Source organism: Littorina saxatilis, linkage group LG10, assembly GCF_037325665.1.
Source record: "Littorina saxatilis isolate snail1 linkage group LG10, US_GU_Lsax_2.0, whole genome shotgun sequence".
Lineage (NCBI taxonomy): Eukaryota > Metazoa > Mollusca > Gastropoda > Littorinimorpha > Littorinidae > Littorina > Littorina saxatilis.
Genome location: NC_090254.1, coordinates 25,394,949 through 25,415,296, shown reverse-complemented (window position 1 = coordinate 25,415,296; position 20,348 = coordinate 25,394,949). Strand labels below are relative to the sequence as shown.

The 20,348-nt window shown below is 44.3% G+C and overlaps 1 protein-coding gene across 1 annotated transcript; it reads left to right on the top strand.

Annotated features, from left to right (window-relative positions):
- Nucleotides 1-777: 777 nt before the first annotated feature.
- On the top strand, nt 778-6,273 carry LOC138977821 (uncharacterized). The gene is made up of 2 exons (XM_070350429.1): nt 778-5,346; nt 5,645-6,273. Exon 1 carries the CDS (start codon nt 778-780, stop codon nt 5,044-5,046), a length of 4,269 nt encoding a protein of 1,422 aa, XP_070206530.1. The 3' UTR covers nt 5,047-5,346; nt 5,645-6,273.
- Nucleotides 6,274-20,348: the final 14,075 nt, after the last annotated feature.

Sequence of the window (20,348 nt, the reverse complement as noted above, 5' to 3'; positions counted from 1 at the left end):
TTATTTAGAGTCACGAGAAGTCGTGATTTGTAACTGACCACCCTAACTCACGATCATATCATCATCATCATATATACGTAATTGCTGTAACTTGTGTCGTATCACTGTAATCACGTTCTCAAACCCCGCAGTTTTCCAAGGTAATCTATCTAGCGGATAGCCGCATATGTTCTATAACTACGGATGTTCTGTCAGACTTTTCAAGAGTTAATTTATAATTAGTAGGCACTCCAGGTTGAAATACATTTTTCTTCTAACAGTAGCGTAGATGTACGTTCAGCCTAGTAATTATAAGTTCGTGTAGCAGTACACGAAGGTAAGAGTCTTGAACATAAGTCCATGCAGTAACACATGACATACCGTTCACGTAGAGCATAACATTCTAGTGTAGAAGTACACAAAGTCGCTAATTAATTCTAGTGCATGAACCTACAAGTTGTCGCTAGATATTAGTGTAAAAGTATGCAAAGTAACTACGGAAGAAAGTTACTACAGGCATCGTATACATGAGTGCAGGAGTAGCACAGTGACTGAATGATGGTTACGTCATACCGTTGGGAGAGGCCGTAATCATACATTGTCAAACAAGAAGAGTATTCCTCGTCTGAGTGATCAGACAAAATATACCGGTAGTAACGTCGCGCGGACCGATCAGCGTTGATACGCGCGCGAAAGTTTATCGGACGTCTTAGCGCATAAGACGAGTTACTAACCGGAGCGCGAGTTGCGCGGGAGTTCGGTAATTGCGTATTTAGTAGATTGATAAAATTCGCAACTATGCCGAAGTCAAAGAAGAAGACGTCAGGTGATAGCAGTCGAAGCAACCATAACGTCGAGGATGACGAGGGTTTCGAATCACCATTGCTTATTTTCAAGCAAGACGGACTTCTGATGGGTTTATCAGGTAAGGACTTGATAGACTACATCGAAGGCAGGAGGAAAGAAGCCGCAGAACAAGACTTCATCCTCAGGAAGATGCAGTTGAGCGCCGACCTAGGTATGCTCGACTACAACGAAAATGCTCACCATTCAGCGTCGAATGGAAGCACCGACAGTAGTCGGGACAAACCAAAAATGAAATTGCCATTTTTGGACGACAAAGACGACGTCGAAGCCTATTTTCGCCAGTTCGAAAGAGCTGCGAAAATTTCCGGCTGGTCGGAAGATGAGTGGGCAGCTAGGCTTGGTTGTCTACTAAAAGGGAAAGCGCGAGAAGCATACACTCAACTTCCGGACGAGGAAGCAGAAGAGTATGACTACGTCAAAACTGCGATTTTGCGTAGGTTCCAGCTGACAGCAGAAGCCTACCGCAGGAAGTTCCGAGGAGCAAAGAAGGAACCGAGCGAGAAAAGCAAGGAATACCTCACTCGGTTAGACCTGTTCGTCACACGATGGGTGGAACTATCGAAACGGGAAGGTAGGACCACGGATATGCGAGAACTTGTTCTACTCGAAAAGTTCTTGGAGGGGTTACCAGCGGATCAAGCGCGATTTGTCCGCGAGAGGGACCCAGTCGCCACAGCTGATGCTGTGAAGAGCGCCAGTTTGTTTGAAGAAGCCAGAGAGAGTGAAGGACGCAGGAGTCAGGGAGGCCCCAGTTTCAATCGAGGACCTAGAGAGGACCACCCACAAGTACAAAGTAACCATTCCGATCGTAACCATGCCAACAGAAGCAAAGATAAGCAACACTTTCCACCGAGGAGACCCACACCACCACATGGAGGAGCGACCCGCGGTTGTTTCTTGTGCGGTGGATCTCATCTCGCGAGGAACTGTACAAAGAATAACAGAGCAAGTCAAGAAGCTACAAGTGTTATCTTATCTGTAGCAGTCGAAGGGAAACCTAGCCCTCTTTGCCAGAGTTGCCGGCATTTGGATTTCAATCCTCAGTGTCAGGTTAAGGTCAACGGACAAGAGGCGAAGGCGATACGCGACACAGGAGCGTCGACCATCATTGTCGACCGGCGTTTAGTACCGTCAGACAGTTACACGGGGGAGGTCAGAACCGTCACTCTAGCTCAAGAAACTGCGACTAGCAGTATGCCTATGGCCAGAGTACACATGGAGACACCATTCTTTCAAGGCGACACAGAGGTGATCGCGATGGTAAATCCTGTACACTCAGTACTAATAGGTAACACACGGAAAAACGGTGAGGGAAAGGAAGAGAAAGTACCGCTATTTCCGGTTGTCGAGACCTGTGCGCCGGTACAGACCCGAGCACAGGAAGCCGCCGAGAATAAGGCACCTACGCAGCCTGAACCTCGAGTGAAGATCATCGATGTCAAACCGGAAGAATTGAAGCGCGAACAACAAACTGACCCGTCGTTAGCCAAAGCTAGAGAAATAGCAGACAAGAAAGGCAACAAGGACACTCTATACACATGGAGCAAGGGCATCTTGTATCGTACATACAAGAGTGACCAAAAGAGTTTCAAACAGGTAGTAGTACCTCAGCGATTCAGGAACGAAGTCCTGAAGTTAGGGCATGATAGTCCTATGGCCGGCCATTTAGGAGGGAAGAAAACTCGAGACAGGATTTGGCGAGATTTCTATTGGCCGGGAATTTGCGGCGACGTTCGCCGCTACTGCGCGTCGTGCGACGCATGTCAGCGAAGTACTCCGAAAGGGGCGACACGGAAAGTGCCGTTGCAAGCGATGCCTCTCGCTAGCACTCCTTTCGAGAAAGTAGGGGTAGACATCGTCGGACCCATCTTACCTGCATCCGAGAAGGGTAACAGGTACATTCTTACCTTAGTGGATTACGCCACTAGGTATGCTGAGGCAACCGCTCTGAAAAACATCAGAGCGGAGACAGTAGCAGAAGCTCTCGTAGAGATGTTCACACGGTACGGAGTACCGAAAGAGATCGTCACCGATCAAGGAACACAGTTCACGGGAGAAATCATGCAACAGCTAACAAGACTGTTAGCTATGAAAAGCTTGCGCACTAGTCCGTATCACCCTCAAACCAACGGTCTCTGTGAGAAATTCAATTCGACATTGAAGAATACTTTGAAGAGAATGTGCCAGGAACAACCCAAGCTCTGGGATCGGTTCATTCCTGCACTACTTTTCGCCTACAGAGAAGTGCCGCAAGAGAGTCTCCAGTTCTCACCATTCGAGCTTTTGTATGGGCGAGAAGTCAGAGGACCCATGCAGATCCTTCGACAGATCTGGACAGACGACGACGTGGAAGAGGAAGTGAGATCCACGGCTGAGTACATCGTGGATCTATCCAACAGAATCGAGCAAACTTGCTCAATAGCCAGAGAAAACCTCAGTAAGGCTTCCAAAAGATACGCGCGCGTGTACAACAAGAAAACGCGCCTGAGAACCTTCCATCAAGGAGACAAAGTATTGTTGTTGTTGCCAGAGAAACACAACAAGCTCCAGTTGACGTGGAAAGGTCCGTTCGTCATCAACGAGAAAACCAGTGACTGCAATTACAAGGTAAATGTTGGGAAGAAAGTGAAAATATATCACGCCAACCTACTCAAAGCGTACCTGGAGAGAGAAGAAGTGAAAGACGAAGTTGCTGTCGTCATGGAGAACACAGGACCAGATATGGAACCGTACATCACGGACCATATACCTCTACTCCCTCTCCAAGCTACAGAGTCATACAAAGATGTCAAGGTCAATCCCGACCTCGACTCTACCAAAGTCTCTCAACTGACTGAGCTGGCTAAGCGTCATCAGAAATGTCTGACTGATTTACCAGGGATGACGCAATTACAAGAATGTGAGTTGAAACTCACAACACAAAAACCTGTGTACGTCAAACCGTATCCTTTGCCACACTCTCAAGTGGAGACTGTGAAGGAAGAAGTACGGAAGATGTTAAAGATGGGAGTGATCGAACCGAGCGTTTCACCCTACAATGCTCCAGTGGTCCTGACAAAGAAGAAGGACGATTCGATCCGTTTCTGCATCGATTTCCGTCGTCTAAACCAGGTGACCGAATTCGACTCAGAGAAGCTACCTGACATCGACTACCTTTTCAGCAAGCTGAGTAAGGCAAGGTACTTTTCTAAGGTCGACCTTTCAAAAGGGTATTGGCAATTGCGCATGCGTGAGCAAGATAAGCCAAAGACTACGTTCAACACTCCACTCGGATCATTCCAGTGGGTCACCATGCCTTTTGGGCTGAAGAACGCGGGAGCTACCTTTACTCGCATGATGAGGAAGTTAGTCGCCGAGATTGACCGGGACGACGTCGACAACTTCATGGACGATATTTTGATCGCCACAGAAGATTGGGAACAGCACCTACAAGCGATAGAGGCCGTTTTCACCAAACTGGAGAAGGCTGGTTTGACAGCCAAACCGTCCAAGTGTTTCCTAGGGTTTGAACAACTGGAATACTTGGGACACCGAGTGGGGCATGGTTCAATCCAGCCAGAAGAAGACAAGGTGACGAAGTTAGCCAACGCAGAACCTCCCAAGACGAAGAAGGAACTTCGTGCATTCCTGGGACTCGCTGGTTACTACCGCAAATTCGTACCGAATTTTGCGGGGATCGGCACACCTTTGACAGATGCCACAAAGAAAGGGCATCCAGATAAGCTCGTCTGGACACAAGAGATGCAGTCAGCTTTTCAATCACTCAAGGACGTACTGACTAGCAAACCAGTGATGTTGTTGCCTGACAACGACAAACCGTTCGTATTACGAACAGACGCATCAGACTATGCCATAGGTGCCGTCTTGATGCAAGACAACGGGAAAGGTCTACAACCTGTAGCATACGCCAGCAGGAAGCTGAACAAAGCTGAGCGGAATTATGCTACCATCGAAAAAGAATGCCTAGCAGCAGTGTGGGCAGTGAAGAAGTACGAACCGTATTTGTACGCAGTACACTTCACTTTGGAAACTGACCATCAACCTCTCCAGTACCTACGGAAGTCCAAGACAGAAAATGGAAGATTGATGCGTTGGGCGATCCAACTACAGCAGTATTCATTCACAGTGAAGGTGATCAAAGGAGTAGACAATGTAGGCGCAGACTACATGAGTCGTTCAATCTGTGTAAATATGGATTAAAACAAAGTTTCATCCTCAAAAGGGGGGGCCTATGTCACAGATTAGGAACTCCGATACAGAGCGAATGCAAGCACCTGTACCTAGACTAACTTACTGTGACGTCTTTATTATGACGACATGCTTTCGACGCCATTGTTTTGACGTAAAGCAGACAGAAGCTGCGTCACAACAACAAGATCGTTTTTACCTTGGAAAGCAGCGAGGTTGTGTCGTCTGTCTGCTGTGTTTTATGTATCGTGACTGTATTTTTACGAACCAGTATGCACATGCCATCTTGTTCGGACCTTCATACGTAGTTGTGTGAGTATCAAGATATAATTCGCAGCCTGATCGACAGGGAAACGCTAATGGGTCTGAGAGAACGAATGGAAGACGGTTGGCATGCATGCGAACGTGCGTGAAAGAATTTTGACTGTCTATTATTCATAAAGAAATGTTCGGAAATAAGCTGCTTGTCAAATCATAAATTAAAAATGTTTAATTGATTAATATTGGACGAACATTGTGAACGAACAGACGGCACTGGACATACGTAACCTGACCGTAGAATTACTCTGTTGAACAGAGGATTAGCAAATCTGTATATGGTTTTTTTCAGACGTTTCGGGGAAGTTTCGAGGAAGCTTCGTAGCAGTTTCGGAGAAGTTTCGTATCAGTTTCGGAGAAGTTTCATAGCAGCGTCGTAGCAGTTTCAGGAAAGTTCAGGAAAGCTTCGGAAACAGTTCCAGGGAAGTTACGGAAAAGTTTTTCGTGGTAACGCCATGGACTTCATTGTGAATCGTCCATGCTCTGAGTCTGCTATGGAATCATTCCATACCTGTATTTCTCCAGTGTTCTAGTTCTACCTGGAACGATATCACGTCCCTAGTTTTCGTGTTATAAACTATCACTGGGTAAGCTGAAAACCGACTACACGACCGAAGTGAATCGAGGACTTGCAGCAAGTAAACAGCACACTGAATCATTCCATCATTGTAGTTCTCCGGTGTTCTACCTAGAATGATTTCACGTTCCTAGTTCCGTGTTAACTATCACTGGGTAACCTGAGGACCGACTACACGACGGAAGTGATTCCAGGACATTGCTGAACGATCCTAACCTTAAATAGACTGTGTTGTCCAAACGGAACTTTAAAGCTAAGTATCACTATTTTGTGTGTGTATATCTAGTCCAGAGTAATGTCTGTCTGTTCGTATTATTTGTAATTAAAGTTATTGTAAAATTAAAGGTAAAGTGGTGTCCATTTTTTTTGTTGAAAAAAATAATGTGTTAAGAGAGTGCATGGTGAGATGTAAATATCCCATGTGACCCTGACACGCGATAGAGAGAGAGAGAGAGAGAGAGAGAGAGCGACAGAGAGCGAGAGAGACAGAAAGAGAGAGAGAGAGAGAGAGAGCGAGACAGAGAGAGAAAGAGAGAGAAAGAGAGAAAGAGAGAGAGACAGAGACAGAGAGCGAGACAGAGCTAGAGAGAGAGACATAGAGCGAGACAGAGAGAGAGACAGAGACAGAGACAGACAGAGACAGAGACAGAGACAGAGAGTTGTAAACCTCTCAAAATAACAAAACAAAACGGTGCAAGGCAAAGCAGCATCATCTTCTTACGTGCTTAACAGCACAGAGTGAGTGTTGCGGAACAGAAAAAGAAACCCCTCAATGAGCATCAGGGAAAGAATTCTTTCACCTCAGCTATTCATTTTAACTAAGTTATGCTGGCTCTGACGCGAAAAAAACACCTCAATAAAGTTTCTCAATTTACATTTTCAATAAAAGAACGTGGGTATAATGTTTCTTGATAATAATAAAAACAAGCACACACAAAAATAAAACATCCACAAAAACACATAAAACACATCATCGTAATAGATACAGCGCCAAAATAACAGTTTCTTGTTTTCTGCAGCGTCATAAACTTGCATTAACCCTTCAGAGTTTCTTTGACTCAAGGAAACAGCTAAGCCATGTTTTATCCTAGAACATAAAAAGGAAATTAGCAAGCAGGAATTCATTGACCCATTTCCACTCCTCAAGCGACCCTGGGTTGGTCATTTTCTCTGGTTTCGTTTAGGGGAGATTAAGGATGAGGGCTGAAAGAACATGACACCCAGGGTGAAAAGAGATAGCTTCAGATCCATCATGTATTCGCATATTTGTGAGTAACAAACACGCACTGAATATTTTTGTTTGTTTAAGTGGGTACCAAAAAACACGTGTAGAATCTAGTGATAAAGAACTGGGTTAATGGATTCTTTTTCGGGTGTGAACGATCTACTAAATCTACAGAGATCCGCCAAGGATTTACATTGAATAAGATACTAGATAAGATAACTTTATGGTCCATTTTCATTATGCATCCACATGGAAATGAAAAGGGCATCCCTCCACTTAGGCAAAGACAAAAACCCTGATAAGTTACACTTTCTTGCTGAATGATTTTCGTAACTCACCTCGATGATGCTAAGACCTTTCGATACAGCAACAAAATCGTTAGTTAGAACAGGAAGCAGCCAGGCTGTTTTATGTTGTGTTTTTCTATCTGTCAAAATGGAAGGATATTCTTATCCTATGCATGTTGAGTTGCTGCCCTACATGCCAACCGACATACCGGGCAGTAACTAAGTAAGTAATGCATGTCTACGTTGCTGCCCTAGATGCCAACCGACATACCGGGCAGTAAGTAAGTAAGTAAATCATGTCTTCGTTGCTGCCCTGCATGCCAACCGGCATACCGGGCAGTAAGTAAGTAATGCATGTCTACGTTGCTGCTCTACATGCCAACCGACATACCGGGCAGTAAGTCAGTAAGTAATGCATGTCTACGTTGCTGCCCTAGATGCCAACCGACATACCGGGCAGTAAGTAAGTAAGTAAAGCATGTCTTCGTTGCTGCCCTACATGCCAACCGGCATACCGTGCAGTAAGTAAGTAAGTAAAGCATGTTTTCGTTGCTGCCCTACATGCCAACCGACATACCGGGCAGTAAGTCAGTAAGTAATGCATGTCTACGTTGCTGCTCTACATGCCAACCGACATACCGGGCAGTAAGTAAGTAATGCATGTCTACGTTGCTGCTCTACATGGCAACCGGCATACCGGGCAGTAAGTAAGTAAGTAATGCATGTCTACACGAGGAAGGCGGTACTTTCAATCAAGTGCATATGGACTTGCAAGAGTTAAGTGCTATTCGAAGTATTGCAATACGCACATGAATCAGGTTCCCACAAATTACTTCGTCTCCGCCTCCTTCCCGCACCTCCCATCTCCCGTGCCACTTACTCCCCCCCCCCCCCAAACGCGACTCCCCCTCTCTCTCTTAAAGACCACACTTCTGAAGCTCCAGGCGGCTCAACCAGTCCCAAAACGTCATCCGACTCAACATCAAACGGGTTAAGTCAACCTTAAACATCGCTGTCTGTGACAGCCATCTTAACTCTTCACCGTCCAACGGTTAGTGGGAACCAATCGATACTTCCTGTCTAGGTGCAGGTAGCCCAGACTGAAACAGTGGGGTTAGTTTAAAGGCACGCTCCATCGTAAACACCATTCGTAACTTTGAAAAAAAGAATCCAGCCCAAACTTCTGACTCATCACAAGAAGCAGTCAGGTTATGGATTTTATTGTGGGTATTTGTCAAAGCGGAGGATGGTCTTATCCCACGTAAAAGCCTTGTCAGATTTGAGAAGCTGTGCTGAACTATTTTCAAAGAAAGAAATGTGCCTCTAACGCTTGACTGAAACACTATCATCATCATCATCATCATCATCATCATCATCATCATCATCATCATCATCATCATCATCATCATCATCATCATCATCATCATCATCATCATCATCATCATCATCATCATCATCACCATCACCATCGTCGTCGTCATCGTCGTCATCGTCGTCATCGTCGTCATCATCATCATCATCATAATCATCATCATCATAATCATCGTCGTCGTCGTCGTCATCGTCATCGTCATCATCGTCACCATCGTCGTCGTCGTCGACCTCGTTTTATTCCGCCAGAAGTTCAGGTGGTTGGTTCCACCAAATACGCTCACACCTTGGTAGCCCGACTCTTGTTGTTGCTAGCTCAATTTCCGCTGGAAAGAAGCGACCCGAATTTCACAGCAATGTGTAAGGTTCCTAATTTGTATGGTTTTTATTGGATGATAGAATAATGAAACTGAAAGAAAAAGTAAAGAAGGGTAAGTGTCGTGTTTTCTGAATTAGACTCTCTTTGGTGTAAAAGAACCCGACATGATACGTGCTTTTAAGGTCTCCCGACGGGCGTCCAACGAATAACAATTAAGATTATCAGGCAGTTAGCGGTGTTTATCTCACCCTTTGAAGCAACACTGGCTCCAGCCATCTGTTTTCACTTTTCATGATGCGGGGTAGTCCCGCAGGGGAGGGAGGCGGGAGGGTCACCGGCGTGTAACACTCTGGATAAAAAAACAATTTAAAAGAGTTGAAATTGATTAAATCTGAACAAGCCGAGAAAAAAGGTAAAGCATACTTGTATTGCTTGTGCGTATGTATGTGTGTGTGTGTGTGTGTGTGTGTGTGTGTGTGTGTGTGTGTGTGAGTGTGTGTTTGTGTGTGTGTGTGTATTTATGTGTGTGTGTGTATGTGTGTGTGTGTGTGCGTGTGTGCGTGTGTATGTGTGTATGTGTGTGTGTGTGTATGTGTGTGTTTATTTGTGTTTGTGCGTGCGTGTTTGTGTGAGTGTGTGTGTGTGTGTGTGTGTGTGTGTGTGTGTGTGTGTGTGTGTGTGTGTGTTTGTAGGAAAAACCCACGATATTGTCTTAAAATATTTTCTTTTATATCTAATTTTTTTAACGATGTTTTTTTTTAGATGGAAGCAGAACACTTTGCCTGCACGACTCAGCATCCTCTTAGATGAAGACATTTACATCAAACGAAAAACTTGAGTTTTTAATTTAATACCAGACAAACCTTTACTAAAAGGGGTAAACAAATGTGCACCTCCGTACAAAGTTATATCCAGTATAATGTATTTGCTCTGTGCTGTTTCGTACGATACCACATCAAAGAATACGTTACGTTGCCAACCAGTTCTTAAGACAAAACGTGAAAGGTTCTGGGTGCTGTTATTTTTCGCGTTCACACATAGAAAACGCCGTGCTTTATAATGACTTTTATATTCTCACAATAAATTCTGCTCCCTGAAGTATTGTCTGCCATCTCATCAAAAAACTAAACTGCAACTTTGTGTTATTTCAATCATTCGTTTCGAAACTTAGGAATAATAACAATAATAATAACAATAACAGCACTTTATTGTCCATTAAAATATTACATAAACATGGAACATTTTCTTCGGCTGACCCTGCCTGCCTGTAAACGATTATAACAACAATTGTATAGGACAACACACATAAAACATAAAATATTAACAGCTATTGTGTTTTCAGCGTAGCAATAGGGTCCGATATTCAGACGAGACAAGTATAATGCCGACGAGTCGAAGACGAGTCGCATTATACTTGTTCGAGTCTAAATATCGGACCCTATTGCTACGCTGAAAATACAATAGCGATTATATAGCTGTTCTGATCTTGATCTGTTGTTCCAAACTTACAAAATGACAGTTTTTGCGTCGATGCGTTGATCTCAGGTTTTGATAGCAGACGCCGTTTCTTATGCGCATTAGTTTTGCGCAGGCGCCACACTGACTATGGAGAAAAAAAACTCGATTTGACAACACAGCTGTTAAACAGCTTTTTATTAGTTCATTCGTATACAACAAAAAGAAGTTTGAGTTTTTTTTAAATTTTGAACAAGACTACTTATGAAGAAGACCAAAACACAACATCAACGGAAAACTAGAAACAACTGAAGAACTAGGATGCAACAAGGGGAGGAAAAGAGAACAGCTAATTAGTACAAAGCGAGCAGACGGCAGCGACGTTTCCAGTTTGGGTGAATGGCATTTATACTTGTCTCGTCATGAAGCGAATTTGTCAACCTCAGTTATAATCGACTACATGAATGTTAGTGCCGTGGGTTGTACATCAATACTTCAGAGGGGAAGTGGGGTATTTAGTGTGGAGTTACGAGATAAGAAAAGCCGAATGCGAAAATTTGTGTCAGTCGGCAACTGTGAACTAATCTCACAGGCACACAAAAACGGCTGTTCCGTTGTACTCCCCTGTTTGTACTACATCTTTCGACTTTGGGCATTTTGTGGTGTTTAGGGACAGAAAATAATAGGTTTAGTCCTGTTTCATCGGGAAGTTAGCAGAACAGGGTATGCTATCGACATTTGTAAAGCTGAAAAACATTCCCGAGAAGAATTTCAAGTTGTCAGTGTATGCTGTTGGCGATCAGTGAAACATCGTGTGGTACAGGTGGGTAAACCGGAACCATGCGTCTTTGTTATTGACAATATGCTTTTGGATATTGAGAAAAATGGTCGACTTCCGTAGCATTATGCTTTGATGATCGGAAGAGACCATCCAATCACAGCCCCCGAATTCCTCCACGTGTTCATCAGAATAGCTATATAGGTTCACGTATGTAATAACAAGCACGCATACCATATTTAAAATAACACTGACCTAAAGCGCTGTCCGTGTCATCTTTAAATGTAATACATTTACAGATAAAATCTAAATAAGGTCAAACGTCTTTAAGACTATCACAATCAAATATGATATTGCACTATGGAAATTTACCCTCTCATATCACAGGAGTTGGGTTTCACAGCAGAGCAATCACATCACGAATATCACAGATTAGGATTAGGAAGATTTCAAACAGGTTTCTGGTTTCATAATTGTGACCCTCCACCACGAAATGAGTCGCATGTCACCTCGCGCGGTTCTGCGCTAGGCTTAATATAAAGTCCGCGGAGTGTCTGGTAACAGTGTGAGGGTCACCTTAGTCACAGGCTTATAACTCAAACAGTTTTCGCTCTTTTCTGAAACGGGTTTCACCACTGGATAGAGCATAAAAAACTCTTTAGGAAAATGTAAAAATATGAAAATCATGCAAAGGTGACATGCGACTCATGCCGTGGTGGAGGGTCACAATTTGTAAAAAAAAAAAATCATCATTGGATGACATTTTCACGATTGTGACTGTGCTTGTGCGTGCATAATTAGGTACGTCTGGTATTTTTCACTTCAGCTTGCATTGAGAGAGCACTTACATATTTACTGCGCATGCTTGTCTCCATTAGTTCATTCATTCCCCATTAGTCCATTCATTCCCCACCTTTCATCTTTTATTGACCGAAATTTGTCTTCGTGATTTATTTTCTCTGTCATTCTGGTAATTTGTTCCCTTTGTCCCATTGCTTTATGCAAAACACAACTACTTTCTTCTGTGGTACGTGTACACTGCACACACGCTAGCGTCTAGCTTTTGCCTCCTTCATCACAGACCTGTAGTACGACCAAAATAATGGTCTTTTCCCACGCCAGAAGCACATTAACTAGAAGTCGTTAACGACCATTACATGCTGTGGATGAGCGGTGATACAATCACCCCTCATTGGGCTTTTCCCAAAAGCCGATGTTACTACAAATACAATGTGCATGTAATTCTGGAAAACCGCTAACAGAAAGTACTTAATAACTATGCAACCCTTTAATTAATACAATACATCACGAAAAACCTTCTTCCATGGTATAGAACTCTGCCCCTTTTACAAAAATGATATCAGAAAGGAGCTTTAACACACTTGATACTAAAATTACAATGTGTAATTCTGAAAAACCGCTAACCGAAAGTACTTACTAATGTCATTAATTATGCAACCGTTTAATTAGTTCAATACATCACTCAAAACCTTCTTCCATGGTATAGAACTCTACCCCTTTAACAAAAATGATATCAGAAGGGAGTTGGCAAGACCGACATCAAACCCGCTTGAGCAAAGTCCCTCCAGTCGCTACACAGATGACTCCAAGATCCAGAGAGCTATCAAATGCGAATAACCCTCGCCGATCTCCTTCATTGCATGTCGCTTTGAAGACAGCGTGCTACATAAAGATATATATCTCTGTGCCAGGCGAGGGGGGATGAGACGACTTTGATGAAAAGCGTGGCTACAAAAGAGTGTTCTGACATAAGATGATCCGAAAGAGAAGCACACGCACAGAACGATATAATCTTAACTGAGATAATTTTTCAATGTGGGTATAGAGTGTGTTACGAAATAAGATTCTTTGAAAAAGGGCATGAAGATTATAGAAACGATTTTATGAGCGGAGTGCAGAGAGTTTTCTACAGCAGATGAGGTGGACAAACTATTAAAACCACACACACACTGACACACACACACGCGCACACCCACACACACACGCACGCACTGACACACGCACGCTAGCACACACACACACACGCACACACCCACTGACACACACACACGCACACACACGCACACACACACATACGCACGCACGCACGCACACACACACACACACACACACACGCACACACACGTACACACATTCACACACACACACACACACAAACACACACACACACACACACACACACACACGCACGCACTGACACACGCACGCTAGCACACACACACACACGCACACACACACACACACACGCACACACACACACACACACGCACACACACACACACACACACACACGCACGCACACACACACACACACAAACACGCACACACACGCACATACAGATACATACACACACACACACACACGCACGCACTGACACACGCACGCTAGCACACACACACACACACACGCACACACGCACACACCCACACACACACACACACGCACACACACACACACACACACACGCTCACACACACACACACGCGCACGCTCTCACAGACACTACACTCACGCACGCGTGCAGACACCAACGCATGCACTGCTGCACCCTCCTCCAACACGCACACTGGGAAACCCACACGCCCGCTTTCAATGCAAACCACATGCAGTCATGAAACTCCTAACTCATACACGTCAACTGTGTAACAAGTTACGCTCCGAGCGTTTTGTTCCCTTTACGTTCATTAGGCAAAAGGTGCGTAAACAAGCGGATGCATGCCCATTTGTTTTGCCTTTTCTTAAGGGGAGCTGGAAGGGATGTCTCTCACAGATGTTTTATTTCTCTCTTCTTTTTTACTGTCTGTCTGCCTGTCACTGTCTCTCTGTCTCTGTCCGTCTCAGTCTCTCTGTTTATGTCTGTCTGCTTTGCTTGTATGTCTGTCTTTCTATCCATTTACCTATCTATCAGGGGTTTTTCTTCTCTGTCCTAGCCTCGCTTTCTTAAAGGCTTTCTTTCCTCCAACCTATTTTTGTGTGGTGTTTGGCTTCCCTGTTAACCTTTTATTTAGTCTTTCTTTCCAATGTCCTTTCTTCGGTTCAATTCTTTCTGGTTTTCTTTTCTGTTTCAGGGGTCAATGTTCTTCCTGCTTTCATTGCTTACTTCCTTGCTTACCTCCCTCCTCCTTCTCCTCCTGGCACCTTCTTCTTCGTTCATGGGCTTAGACTCCCACGTTCACTCATGTTTTTAGCACGAGTGGATATTTACGTGTATAACCGTTTTTACCCCACCATTCAGGCAGCATACGCCGATTTCGGGGGAGGCATGCCGGGTATTTTCGTGTTTCTATAACCCACCAAACTCTGACACGGATTACAGGATCTTTTTAGTGCGCACTTGGTCTTGTGCTTGCGTGTACACACGAAGGGGGTTAAGTCACTAGCAGGTCTGCACATAAGTTGACCTGGGAGATCGGAAAAATCTCCACTCTTAACCCACCAGGCGGCAGCGACCGGGATTCGAACTCACGACCTCCCGATTAGGAGGCCGACGTCTTACCACCACGCCACTGCGCCCGTCCTGCCTGGCACCAATGTTAAAAAGAATTGTGTCGCAGACACGTACAGTCTGGCCCAATGTGTACCAACCGTCTCTGGCAGCTGTCATTACCTCGGGAGGATGTCTGAACAACGCTTCCTACTCTCAACTGTGAGTGACAGGACTTGTGCTGGTTTACAAAGTGGGACATCCCCCCCCCCTCTCTCTTTCTGTCTGTCTGTCTGTCTGTCTCCATCACTCTCACTGGATGTATGTGTGTGTGGGGGATGTGCGTGTACGTGTGTGTGTCAGTGTGTGTCAGTGTGTGTATGTGTGTGTGTATGTGTGTGTGTGTGTGTATGTGTGTGTGTGTGTGTGTGTGTCTGTGTCTGTGTCTGTGTCTGTGTATGTACATGTCTGTGTGTCTGTGTGTCTGTGTCTGTGTGTGCCTGTGTGTGTTTTTTGTTTGCAAACTGTCCTCGTAAGAGAGAGAGCGAGAAAGGTGGATGAGAGAATGAGGACAGACAAGTGTTAAAAACGCAAATATGTTTTTCAGTAACTCAAGTACAAAGTCAAACACAGGCTTGCCACTTTGTCAAGGTGAAGTAGATTTTCAATGAAATTCAATATGAAGGATACAAAATTCCATTCATGTCATTAACCTTCGTGTTTGTTCTTTAAATGTTAAGTACCACGACTAACTTTGAGAGGGAAAGACTTTAACCAGTTGGACAGTGCAGATAGAGTTATAATCCGAAAGCGGTCAACAGGTCTACCTGTCATATCTTGCTTTATCTGAGCAAATAGGAATGTTATTCGAAACACAGAAATATAGAAAGAAAGTTTATGGAAAGTACACACACACACACAGACACTACACACACACACACACACACGCGCGAGCGCGCACGTACGCACGCACGCACGCACGCACGCAAGGTCTAAAGCAAGTATATGTTGTACGTATTTCTTTAAATGTTTCCTATAATATATTGCCCAGTTGAATGGACATTTACGCGGTGCATTGACGTGGTTCACGAAGATTTCTCAACACGATTTAGCTATCAAAACTTTCTCTTTATCTTGATAAATTTGCTCAGCAATTGTCGATACACCCGGATGCCATGACATACTAAGGTCAAGTACAGACTGATTGCAATTGTTTCTCCTTAAATGCTATAAGTTACTTTTTTGTTGTTGACCATAACTGGTAAAACAGGTCTCGCGAGGCACAAAAGGCCGAGGACATTTGGTCAAGAGTCAAAAGGTCGAGTGCGACAAAAGGTCGAGGGTGACAAAAGGTCAAGAGCAAAACGTCTGAGGGACGAAAGGCCGAGGATTGAAAAAGGTCGAGGATTAAAAAAAGGTCGAGGATTAAACATTTCGATTTTATTTTCTATGTCCATTCGTGAAGAAAATTCTGCTCCGAGCACCAGTTCACAGATTGACCATGATGCAATGTTCTGAGCATGCGCACACGTTGCCATACATCTCAGGAAGCCCCAGTTCTTAATGGACGTCTTTCGGGATTCCCTATGTGAGTTTAAAGTATAACATTCTGTACTCTTTGCATAATGGCATGACAACTTCTTTTCCAGAAGCAGGACATTCCTGGCACGTCAACACACGATCAAAGACGCCCTCACGAGCGTAGAAAGGAACGGAACGAACAACAGCCTCACCGGACAGGATAAAAGAATTGCATAAGGGGGAATAAACACTAGCAGAAAAACATGAATGGAGTAAAATACGTACAAAGGTAATGCCTCCCAAACTGACGGATGTGAGCAATCTTTATTCATATATTCGAAAGCTCTTGTTCGGGGAGTGTCGATTTCAGGGCGCACTGACATCAAGAAAGATGACGGAGAGGGGTGGATGGGGGTTGTGGAAGGGAGGGAGGAGAAAGTTGACACGGGAAAGTTCATACATTTGCGTAAAAGATTTACAAAGAAATGGTGCATGAACAATGAACACAAAATGACTTTGAGATGCGTGCTATTATTTATAAGGAAACTTATGAAAGATTCCCGTATAAGTTTAATGAGTCACGTGAAAAGAGAGAGTGTGGTACATAACTGTCTCTAACTTATTCAACATGTTGCCGACATATTTGCATAATTTGACGAGGAAAGTACGTGTGCACAATCACAGACAGATGCACGCACGCATGCACACACGCACGCACGCACGCACACAAACACGAACGCACGCACGCACGCACGCACACAAACACGAACGCACGCATGCACGCACACACACACACATGCACGCACGCACGTACGTATGTATGCACGCACGCACGCACACACAGAGACGAACACAGACACACACACACACACACACACACACACACACACACACACACACACACACACACACACACACCTCCAAAACCAAAACATAGACTACACTCGAACAACCGGAAGCGGGAGTCCAGAACCAGTGTAAAACTTGAGCAGAGCTTTGCTCTGCACTCGAATAGTGTAGAAGGTCAATTCCATAAAAGCATCAAATACTCATTCCTCTTGAAAATGGCGCCAATGCCAAAAGAAATGCATCGAATAACCTTTATGATGAATAAACAGCGTGCATCCCAATGGCCATTTCTCTCACTCAAATCCGCATGAAGCATCGTAAAGGAGAGACATGAACGTTGGAAGGAGGGGACGAAGAGGAAGGGAAAAGAGAGAGGGCAGAATTTCAGAGAGAATGAGGGAATGATTGTAAACGAGAAATGACAGAAGGGCACGGAATGAGAAAAAAAGGGTGAGTCAGACAGACAGATAGACAGACAGACAGACGGACGGGTAGACGGCTGGGCGGGTGGTCGGGCGGACAGACAGACAGACAGACAGACAGACGGACGGACGGGTAGACGGCTGGGCGGGTGGTCGGGCGGACAGACAGACAGACAGACGGACGGACGGACGGACGGACGGACGGGTAGACGGCTGGGCGGGTGGTCGGGCGGACACAGACAGACAGACAGACAGACAGACAGACGGACGGACGGGTAGACGGCTGGGCGGGTGGTCGGGCGAACAGACAGACAGACAGACAGACAGACAGACAGACAGACGGACGGATGGGTAGACGGCTGGGCGGGTGGTCGGGCGGACAGACAGACAGACAGACAGACAGACGGACGGACGGACGGGTAGACGGCTGGGCGGGTGGTCGGGCGAACAGACAGACAGACAGACAGACAGACAGACGGACGGACGGGTAGACGGCTGGGCGGGTGGTCGGGCGGACAGACAGACAGACAGACAGACAGACAGACAGACAGACAGACAGACAGACGGGTGTACGGCTGGGCGGGTGGTCGGGCGGACAGACAGACAGACAGACAGACAGACAGACAGACAGACAGACAGACAGACAGAACGTTAGGCAGATAGATAGATAGATAGATAGATAGATATATATAGAGAGAGATAGATAGATAGATAGATAGATAGATAGATCGATCGATCGATAGATAGATAGATAGACAGACAGATATATAGACAGAATAGAGAGATTGATTGGTTAGGTAGAAATGTTAAGAATGAAAAATCATAGAAAGGTTAAGTTTATTGACAGTTAAACTTTAATGATACACAAAACAAAACATGAGAAATAAATTATATTCGTAATTATATAAAGTGCGATGTTGAATTATAAGAATACTGCACAGCTTGTTTTTGTATGCACTCTCTCTCTGTCATCCTGTTGCTAATACAATTTGGTATTGCGATGCATGCTATTTATTCCCTTCATCTCCAAAAGGGCTCCATTTGATAAATATACCTTGCACTTCTCTCTCTGGCAGTCATTATCTCTCTCTTTGTTTATTTTCAGCGCGGCCGTTACAGACGTATGGGGCTGGTATACACCGGTTGTGTGTGTGTGTCTCTCTTTCTCTCTCTCTTTCTCTCTCTCTCTCTATTTCTATCTCTCCCTCTCTCTCTCTCTCTCTCTCTCTCTCTCTCTCTCTCTCTCTCTCTCTCTCTCTCTCTCTCTCTCTCTCTCTCTCTCTCTCTCTCTCTCTCCCTCCATGTCTTTATATCTGTCTGTCTGTCTCTCTTCCCTCTCGTTTTCAAGTAGCATGAGCAACAACAATAGTCTCTCTCACACCCCACATAATTCAGACGAACCTGTCACGGCAACAATTTTGTAACAACTGCCTTATTTTATTAAGCGCAAACGCTATTGCCCAAAACACGGGGGGTCAACATCAAGCTTTCCAAATCGAAGTCGATCACAATCCGGCTGCACTCAATTTCAGTTATCCGGTTAGAGACAGCAGAGGGGGAAACTGTCAGAGAAAACATAGATGACATTCGAGTAATTGTGTAGTAACTATCCTTGATCCTGTCACGGAATTTGATTTTGTCACTATTTCTGAAAGAACGAAATTAAAACAACTTTCTTTATCTCTCTTTTATTTTCGTTCTTGGTTTTTTTCTTCTTTAAACTCTTTTTTTGGCGTGACCTTACCTGTCGTTTCCGTTTACATGCTGAATTGCAGGCCCTTCCGAGTGTTGTGTTTTGGGTACAATTATCAGCTTAATACACCAAGCTGCCTTATAATAACAACCTGTCGCTGTCAAGGATTAGTTGGCAAGTCAGGTAAAGTTGCGTTCGGTTAATTGTCATAGACATTGCAGGCGTTTATGGTTACAGAAATGATGGCTTCCCAATAAAAATAAATTAGAATTAAAGATATAAGCAACTACTTAAAGGAATGTTAAAATTAGGATACAGATTATAACAAAAATGAAAGATTACGAACTCTGCTTTAAAATTACTTAACTGTGGTCGACTTAATGCTTTGATGGACAGTTCATTCCTGAAGCATTACAGTTCGTGTTTTTCGGATATGTCCTATTCATGATTCACAGTCATGTCAAGAAGTCAAAGCTTGACAGTTATTGAATACACCAAATTAGTATGTGGCGACCAGGAGAGCCTATGTGATGATATTATTACGAAGCGCGAACCGTAACCAAATAAGGCAGAGTGCACATTATAAGATCTTAGAAACAAAAGGGACTTAAGCGCCTTATAATCGACTCCTGCAACAAGGGAAAATGAGAGTTACGCAGAACCAGTCTTCTGGCACATGAGATGTAGCCAAGTGGCGTACCCCGTCTCTTTGTGTGTGTTATCTCCTGCCCGACCCAGTTGCCTCCCCTGTCTATAGCTATTCCCTGTGTGTGTGTGCTAGTCACATTGGGTTTACTATACGTTATTTGCGTGTTTGACCAAAATATGACATTTTACTGTGTAAAATGTCATATTTTGGTCAAACACGCAAATAATATTTATGTATCGATCGAATTCCTTTCAGGTACTTATGACTTTGTTGTTGTTTTGACGATTGAACGAGCACACACACACATGCATGCAATCCACATGATTGTATGCAATCAAACACATAAGCTTCATATTTGGGCGTTTCAGGTTGACCGAAACTTCAAAGGAACTACAAAACACACG

What these genes read in the sequence shown, in the direction of transcription:
- LOC138977821 (XM_070350429.1), top strand. Translation starts at nt 778, where the DNA reads ATGCCGAAGTCAAAGAAGAAGACGTCAGGTGATAGCAGTCGAAGCAAC.